Genomic DNA, 9,551 nt, shown 5'->3' on the forward strand with positions numbered 1-9,551 from the left:
GCAAGGATCTGGGTTCAATAAAAGGAAAGGAAAAGAAAGGCAGAAGATATGTGTGTCTGTGTGTTCCACGTCCTGCCCTTACTGCTGTCTTGCTAGACCTTCAGGATACTAGTAATCTTATTACAATATCTTTCCCTACAACCTGACTCCAACGCATGTCACAGTAGAGGAATTATTTTGCTGTCACGGTGATAAAGCCCTGCAGGGCCAAAGAACACCATTTTCTGCATCTTGGTCTTGATGCATTAGCTCCAGTTGTTGTTGCTTTGCCTATTGTATGCTTTGTTTTAATGTTGATTTTGGGGAGAGGTATCATTGTGTAGCACAGGTTGGCATTTTAGGAAAAGAATAATCCCAGTGCCACACAAAGAAATACACAAACAAAGCAAGCATAAACTAGCAAGGCAATTTCCTTTGATAGAAAGAGTATGCCATGCCCTGAACCAGGCTAGCAAGCACAGCGCATACACAGTGCAAATGGTGCCACTGTTGGCCCAGCTGGTGTCTGTGCTAGAGCAGGGACACATTCACTTATGTTTTATTCTAACACAAGGGGTGACTTGGTTTCGTCCTATTAGTAGGAACTTGCCCTCATAGTTGGATGCTAATGGCTAATTTACTATTAAGCACGAATGGAATGAAAGCGTGGAGGGCTCTGTGTTCTGGGATACAGGGGACCTTTGCAGGAGTTACATCAGCTAGGCAAGATTAAAAGATTTTCACTAATGTTTTGCAATGTGTGTGTGTCGGGGGGGGGGTCTATGGAATATTGGCAGGCTAGCCACCCTACATATATATATATATTTAAAGTTTTTCAGAGCCTTGACTTTGAAATCCTGCTGTTCCAGCCTCCAAATGCTGGGGTTTCCAGCCTGCACCGTCACACCCAGCAGCTTTGATCAATGCTTTCTTGTGTTTCTTTTGTTGATTTCCACACTGGGAATTGGACCCAGAGCCTCAAACATGCTAGGCAAACTCTCAGCTCTTTAATTCCATTCCTCATCTTCTTTTGACTTTCCATTTTCAGACAGTCTCACCAAGTTTCCCAGGCTAGACTTGAACTCACTTTGTAGCCTAGACAGGCCTTGAACTTGCCATCCTCCAGCCCTTGTCTCCTGAGTAACTGAAATTTCTCATCAGCTTACCGGGGCCAGGCTCTCTTACATCATTCTCTTCCTCTCATCCTGAGGTCTATAACTAAGCCCGTGCTTCTCTGGCTCAAGCAACCTTCTGTTCTTACTTTTTGCTTTGTTTTTCTAGACAGAGTTTCTCTGTATGTAATCCTGGCTGTCCTGGAGCTCGCTCTGTAGACCGGGCTGGACTCAAACTCACAGAGCTCCACCTGTCTCCCGAGAACTGGGATTAAAGGCATGGGCCACCACCACCCACCCTGTTCCTACTTTTATATCCTAGGTATACATTTTGTTTTATTCTGTCTATCCTCTCTCCATCCATCCATCCACCTATCTATCTATCCATCCATCTGTGTGATTATGTATATATTTATGTGTGACTGTGGTGTAAGCTCATGCCTCTGGGTGTAAGAGAGACAGAGAGAGAAAGAGAGAGAGGTGACAGAGGACGCCTTATTCCCTTGAAACAGGGTCTGTCACTGAGCTTGGAGCTAGGCCGGCAGGCAGTGAACCCCAGCAGTCTAAGTGTCTCCATCATGACTCTCCACAGTGCTGTGGTCACAGGTAAACACACCACCAAGCCTGACTTTTAGCAGGAAGCTGGGATCCTGACTCAGGTCTTCTCGCTTGTGCAAGTGCTCTCATTTCCACGCCATCTCTCCAGTCCACACACACGGCATTGTGCTCCCACTCCCACGCCTTCTCTGCAGTACACACACACACACACACACACACACACACACACACACAGCATTGGAATCTGGAAAACAGAAACTGCGTTTGTTGTCCGGGTGAGGGAGCAGCAAGTAGAAACTGGTCCTGTAGCAGGCTTGTGGGAAGGATTCAGGTAATACCGAGTTGGAAACTCAACCAGGAGGCTCACAGCCTGTGGGATCCAGCAGAGGAATAGTGTCTGTCTGGGCTAAGAGGGTTTGGTTTCATTGGAATCCAGTTTTGTTTTGTTTTGAGATGTGGAATGTTTTGTCTGGCTAACTCCTGCCCAGAGACAGGAACCAGAAAGAATTGATGTGGGCACCCTTTCTGGGCTAACATATGACTCACAGGGTTCAGCTCCTTCCATCAAGGAAACTCCCCTCCCCTCAGGGCTGGGAAACTATGCTGAAGAGGAGCTGGAAAGATTGTACGAGCCAGAGGGGGTGAAAGACACCAAGGAAACAGTGACTTCCGGACACAAAAGAGCTGATCCACATATGAACTCAGAGACTGGCAGCATGCCTAGGGCCTGCCCAGGTTCAAACCAGATGGGATCCCAGCTCTGAGAGGGAAAAGTGGGTGCCGGTTCCCACCCCTAACCAAACTGACATCTGCTCGCAAAGGAAAATTACCTTTCTCCAATGTGGTCTCTCTGGTTCTGTTAACCACAGTTAAGGGTGGGCCCCATGTCCAGCAGTAGACGGCCAACACAGGGTATTTCTGTAGACATTTTTTCTCATATAGTTTTGTTTGGACATTTGTTTTTGTCTCACTGGCCTTTTGTTTGCACATTACAGTTACTGATTTCGTGTTTTTATGAATTTTTATGTGTATTTTGTTGGTCTCACCCCACCCCCACCACACACATATCAAAGCAGGTGCCGTCCCCAGTCTTTTCAGCATTGCCAGTACCTGGCTGGCATACCCTGTGCCCTACGCTAACTTCTCCAGCCCCGGTCTGGCTTTCCTTCCCCCCGTTTCTCTGATTCCTATATAACCCCAGCCATTCTGGCTACACTGGTCCCTTTGCCTCTTTGATCTTGGGTTCCCAGGTACTCTCTTTGCCTCTTGGCCACTTGGTCTGAGGCTCCTCCTTTAGCCCTCCTCTCCTGTCTCTCTTCACTTCCTCCCTCTCTCTCCCCCTTTCTCCCACAAGGCCCCTTTCAGTCTGCTAGCCATATCACTCTGGACCCTTCCAGATGACTCTGGCTGTTTCCCTCCTATCTACAATAAACCTCTACTATTACCTAGGGGCAGTCATGTCCTCCTTTTAAAGTTTTTCTCATACTATTGTTATTATTACTATTATTGCTCAGTTACCTGGTTGTTTCCTAAAGAGAGAGAGAGAGAGTGAAGAGTTATGTGTGGGGGGAAGATCTGGGAGCAGTTGGGGAAGGGAAACCTTGATGAGAATACATTGTATGAAAACTTTTTAAAAATTTTTTGTATGTGTTGGTGTTTTGCCTGCATGTTATGTCTGCGTGAGGGTGTCAGAGCCACTGGAGTTGGAGTCACAGATAGTTGTGAGCTGCCATGTAGATACTGGAAATTGAACCTGGGTCCTCTGGAAGAGCAGTCAATGTTCTTAACTGCTGGGTCATCTTTCCAGTCTGGGACTTACTTTTTTGTTTTTTCTTTTGGCTTTTTCAAGACAGGGTTTCTCTGAAGCTTTGGAGCTTGTCCTGGAACTAGCTCTTGTAGACCAGGCTGGACTTGAACTCGCAGAGATCCTCCTGCCTCTGTCTCCCAAGTGCTGGGATTAAAGGCGTGCACCACCGCTGCCGGGCTTTTACTGTTTTCAATAATTAAAAAAAAAAAAAGTAGAAAACTCCAGTTCACATGTTTCTTTTCTTCTTTTGGTTTTCAAGCAGGCTTTCTCTGTGTATCCCTGGTTATCCTGGAACTCGCTCTGTAGACCAGGCTGGCCTCAAACTCACAGAGATTCACTTGTCTCTGCCTCCCAAGTGCTGGGATTAAATATGTGCCACCACTGCCCGGCCATATTTCTTATTTGAACTTAAAATTAATACAAATTCTTATCAAATTCATTCTTAAGACCTGGCGTGCTGCTGTGTGTACACTAGTAGTCACTGCTGCCCAGAAAGCTGACGTAAGAGGATTTCAACCCAGGACATTCACTTCCACCTGAGCAGCATAACAAGATCTAGTCTTTAAAAAGACAAAGAACATACTAAGCTTGGCACGCTGGCACCTGCCTGTCTGCAATCCTAGCACAGAGAAGGCCAGTGTGGACTGAAAAAAAAATTAATATTTAACTCATACTTACATTCGTACTGGCTGGATATGGTGATGCACGCCTTTGACCCTAACACTCAGGAGGCGGAGACCAGTAAGTTCAACACCAGGTAAACCCGCCACAGCTAAGTAAGATTGGGAGGCACAGATGCCTGTTTATTTCATTATGCCCTCCACACCAGAATATTATTTTATTTAAAACTGAGAAGCCACATTTATATACTGTGTATGTGTGTGTGCAGGCGTGTGAAGGTCAGAGGACAGTTTGTGGGAGTTTGTTCTCTCCTGACACTGAGAACCCCTGAACTCAGGCCGTCCCATTTGTCATCAGCACCTCATTCACTGAGTTGTCTTGCCAGCCCACAATATGTTGTTTTATCTGAATTACTCTTCTTCCACTCTTCTTTTGGCCACATTGAGGGCATTGTCCGGGAAACCACGGGAAACTGTGACTGATGCTTACGCTGTTCACAGCTGTCGCAGGACCTTTCCAGGCCGTGTGCCGCTGGCGCCTCTCGCCAACCAAGCTTGACAGGGTTACCCTCTGCTAACGGGGGAACTGAAGCAATCAGGGAGGGCAAGGGACACGCCCAAGGCCACACAGCAGATACTGGGTCTCAGTTGACTTGTTGAGTTTGTAATCTCAGTATTTGGGATGTCGAGGCAAGAGAATTGCAAGTTCGAGGGTCAGACTAGGCTATATAGCAGGACTTTGTCGGAAAGAAGAGCCAAGGCAGGTGGATCGGGGTCAGAGTGTTGAACCCGGGGTATTTGTTGTCTCTACCAGCTAACTAGCCCCCATCTCCTCGGATGAGGGGGACATCCCTAGGGACTCTATTGAAGTACAGTACAGGGACTGTCCATAAAAATAGAAGCCTTGAGTATGACAGGATAGGAACTGCTGACCTAGCGTGAAGCGTGGCAGTGGTCCCTCCTCTCTCCTTTTTAAATATGTAGGCTGCCACCAAGTCATGAATCTGAACCAAACTAGAGTGGTGTGTGTGAGGGGCAATGTGTGGCCATGACCCAGGCCCTGGCAGGGCTTGTGTGCGAAGGTGAAATCATAAGAAGTGGTCCATCTGAGCCTTCCGCTCTCCCTGGCTAACATCCCAAAGACTGTTTGTGCCCAGATCCTATCTGCGCCCTCCTCCCGCAAAGGCAGGAGTCTTCCCTGTGGAAAAACACAGCTGGGCCTGGGTGAGCCCTGTGAGGGAGGAGGAGGGGGGAAGGAGTGTCTCTGCCCAGGATTGGTGTCTATGGCCCAGTTCTGGGAAAGGGCCAGATTGCATCAGACAGGACTTGGAGGGCGGGAGCCAGTCTGTGGTCTGAGGAGGAGGCAACTTCATAAGTAAGGGCGAGGGAAATGAGAGAGGGCAGAGAGCTGGAAAACACGACACAGGGAAGACTTTGGAGAAAGCAGACCAGGCATGACGGCCACCTTGCCACCGACAACCAGCCCTTCCCGGCCACCCCTAGACCCAGAGGACGAAGATGACATCCTGGACGAGTGTGACCATTACAGCCTGACCCACTCTTACGTCGGTAAGGCCGCTCGACAGCTCTCTGACTTCTCGTCCTCCTCCTCCTCGGATTTGGAGATTCTTTCCCAGATTGCCCTCTCTAACTAATCTATTCCCTACCCCAAAGTAACCCCATTCTAGCCTCATCTACCGAGTTCTGTCTTCCTCAGCCCTGAGAACTCACATCCGGGCATCTCCATTCCATGCACGAGGAAACTGTTAGCAGGCATAAATGCCCCAAACTTACACGGTGACCAGCGCCCTCTGGCTGGTCTGCCCTTCCTACCCCTATGCTCTGATCCTTTGTTCTCTGACCCTCACACTTCCCCTCTGCCCTTGTCCCTCCACCTCCTGCTCTACCAGCCGGGGGAGCTCGGAAAGGTCGTACCAAGAGAGAAGCTGCTGCCCACACCAACCGCCCGAGCCCTGGTGGACACGAGAGGAAGCTGCTGACCAAGTTCCAGAATTCTGAAAGGAAAAAGGCCTGGCGCTGAGGCAGAGCTGGAGGTGAGGAGGCAGAGCCAGAGAGCCAGCAGAGGTGGCTTGCCTAAGGCGACCGGCCGAAGTGTGTAACTGAGTGGGATGTGGGGAATCAAGAGTAGTCCCTGGGTTGGTGAGATGGCTCAACCTGCTGCCCAGCCTGGCCCCCTGTGCTTGATATCCAGGACCCACATGATGAAAGGGGAGAGAGTCAATTGGAAGTTGTCCTCTTAGGGGGACCCTGCAGGTGTTCTACAGGGAAGTGAAGCTGAGAAGAGACGAGAATGAGAACACGGTACAGACTGACTTCACCAGCCTAATGCCAGGCGGTTCCTTGTCGGCATATTTAAAACACAGTACAGTTTGGGAAAAGGTTTCCAGGCAACAACCAGTCCAGGTCCAGGTGCACAATAAAGCTCAAGGTGTGACTACATAGAGACTCTCTTACAAAGTACGTGTGCCTACGAGGGTGGGCTCTGAGGCTGAAAGGCCTAGAATCTAGTGTGGTCTTGGACTGGTAGCATAGAGATCAGAGATTTCTCCCCTAAGGATGGGATGGACCAGGGAGGGAAGAGTCCAGGATAATCATTCTGGGGAATTTGGGTGCGGTCTGCCTCAGGGATAGCAAAAGGAGGGTGCAGTCTGCCCCCACGAATAGTAAAAGGATCACCAGGTCATTAATAAGATCCACTCTCAGCTTTCCGGATGGAATGCAGAAATTTGATTTTATCTTCTCCACTGAGGAGACAACCCTGCATGATTAACATTTGTGGTTCTCTTGGTGTTTCTCTGTGAGTACAAGGACCACGCCCGCAGCATCCTGACCTCCACATGCTCACAGTGCCCCAAGCGCATGAGAAGACACGCGTGCACACACATACGCGTGCACATCCACATACCAATAAACAAAAAAAAAAGCAATAGTATGTCATCTACAGTGAGAATAAAATGAGACCCATATTTGAGTTCCCTGGTGACCAGTGTTGGGGACAGTTTCCCATAGAGCCTCTCTAATTGGAAGGAAATTTGGCTTACAGCATGGGAAGCTGAAGCTCGACAGAGTCAAGTACTTCTCTGGGGCTACAGAAAAAAAAGAATAGGAAAGCCAGAATTCAAACCTGGGTCTCCGCCCCTTCCACCACCTGCTTTCCCTCCTCACAGATGAGGCCAGACCATGGACGTTACAGCCAGCAATGGACACAGGACAACCACACCCAGAAATGGATACAGGACCCTGGAGAAATTAGAAGACACAGGCAGGACCAAGGCCTGCTTGACTCTTTCCCACCTAAGTGAGGTTCTGGAGAGAGGCCACCAAAAGAGCCCTTCCAGACCCAGCCAAAGGGAAAGATAGGAGCAAAAAGCAGGGGGTGGATGGGGGAGCTAGCACCCCCAAAAAGAAATGTGAGAGAAACCAGATGCCCCCAGAGGCAGCAACAATAAACAGAGCAGCAGCAACAGCTTTCCTGTGTGTTTCCTGCTGTCTTTGTTGTGTCTGTGCCCATGGTGCGTCTCTCTGGGGAGTATTATTAGAACGGCAGATTCCACACTATGTAGGACTGGAGACTGCAAGCAGGTTCCTGGTGCTGTCGCCTGATGGAGGAAGGTCATTGGTTAAATAAAAAGAAACTGCTTGGCCCTCATTGGTTAGAAGATAGGTGGGAGGAGTAAACAGAACAGAACGCTGGGAGGAAGAGGAAGTGAGCTCAGACTCCACAGCTCTCCTCTCGGGAGCAGACGCCTGAGAAAGACGCCATGCTCCTGGCTCCTGGGCAGACGCACGTGATGAAGCTCCGACCCAGGATGGACATAGGCTAGAATCTTCCCGGTAAGCGCACCTAGGGGCGCTACACAGATGATTAGAAATGGGCTAAATTAATATGTGAGAATTAGCCTAGAAGAGGCTAGATAGAAATGGGCCAAGCAGTGATTAAATGAATACAGTTTGTGTGTTGTTATTTCGGGCATAAGCTAGCCAGGCAGCCGGGGTGCTGGGGACGCAACCCCGCCGCTCCTATTTACTACAAATGGCGCCCAACGTGGGGCTCGAACCCACGACCCTGAGATTAAGAGTCTCATGCTCTACCGGCTGAGCTAGCCAGGCAGCCGGGGTGCTGGGGACGCAGCCCCGCCGCCCATATTACTACAGTCGCCCTTCTGTAATATATGCAGATTTTTTGGGTGCCTATTTCTGTGGTCTCTTTTGGGGAAATTGCTTTATTTCTTTGCATTGCTACCCCAGAGACAAACTGTAGTCAGCCCCTTGACATTCCTGAACAGGATGAGGTCATATTTATATAAAACTGCTTTTTGGAGAGAATGTTACTATTAATACCATTTGCAAAATGAAATAATAAACAACCAGAGTTTAAAACATGGGAAGGATTGGCTGGGTGCTGGTGGCACACCTTTAATCCTAACATGTGGGAGGCAGATAAATCTCTCTGTTCGAGGCCAGCCTGGTCTACAGAGAGAGAGAGTTCCAGGATAACCAGGGCTACACAAAGAGAGCTTGTCTCCAAAACAAAACAAAACAAAAAAATGAAAATAAACAACAACAACAACAAAAAAAAAACATGGGGAGGATTTGTTTTCAGCGACTGAGGGCTCAAACCCAAGCAAGGAATGTCTGGGATAGGGTGCTGGGTCAACTGGGGAGCAGGTTCTTGGTGGGTCTCAGGATCAGAGTTCCAGGAGAGTGTGGAGCAAAGGAGAAGAGGGTCGGGACCCGAGTTTGGGCAGCTGCAGTGACGCTCAGACAAACAAGGCAGAAATTTCTTCTCTCACACGTGATAGCTCCAAGAGTAAATATTCCTAAATTGCAGATGGCAGCTCTGTTGATCGGGGCCCGCTACTTTTAGCTTGTTATTCTGCCATACTCCACACATTTCTACTCTGAAGTCCCAAATAATAGCCGCTCCAGCCCCGCGCCCGCTCCAGCCCCGAGCTCACATCTGCACCTCAGCCTGTAGAAAGTCAGGCAGGATAGAGATTAGAAAAGGCCACACAGCACTTCTTTTTTCTCCTTTCTGAGACAGAGGCTCTCTGTTTCTCAGGTTGATCTCAAACTCCTGGACTTGTGTGGTCCTCCAGCCTCGACTCCCTGAGTGCTGGGATGCCAGGTATACGCCACGACTCCCACTCTCCCTACTCATTTTCAAGGGCACCGTTTGAAAGTGGAACATCCAGTGCTTGCTCATAATTTAGTCATACGCGGCTCCCAACTCTAAAAGAAGCCAGGAAGGCCATACTCAGCTGCTCAGCCATGCGCTAACCCGAGCTTGGGTGAAGGTGGGGTTTGTTAGAGGAAGAAGAGGAAGAATACTGGAAGGGGTGAGTAAGAAGCGTCACTTACACCCAGTTCCAGCTGAAGTGGGAGGGAAGAGCCCTAGCTCCAACCTGGCCTGGCGTTGACTCCTCCACAGAAACCCTACTTGTCGGGCTCGGA

General features: G+C 49.1%; 1 protein-coding gene across 1 annotated transcript; it reads left to right on the top strand.

Moving 5' to 3' along the window:
- The first annotated feature begins 5,404 nt into the window (after positions 1-5,404).
- Nupr1 (nuclear protein 1, transcriptional regulator) lies at positions 5,405-7,563 on the top strand. The gene is made up of 3 exons (XM_041666662.1): positions 5,405-5,645; positions 5,987-6,130; positions 7,265-7,563. The coding sequence occupies exons 1-2, from the start codon at positions 5,531-5,533 to the stop codon at positions 6,115-6,117; spliced, it is 246 nt and encodes an 81-aa protein (XP_041522596.1). The 5' UTR covers positions 5,405-5,530; the 3' UTR covers positions 6,118-6,130; positions 7,265-7,563.
- The last annotated feature ends 1,988 nt before the right edge of the window (positions 7,564-9,551 follow it).

This window comes from Microtus oregoni, unplaced genomic scaffold (assembly GCF_018167655.1).
Source record: "Microtus oregoni isolate MIOR12 unplaced genomic scaffold, Mior012 000016F_ref0000370, whole genome shotgun sequence".
NCBI classification, from domain to species: domain Eukaryota; kingdom Metazoa; phylum Chordata; class Mammalia; order Rodentia; family Cricetidae; genus Microtus; species Microtus oregoni.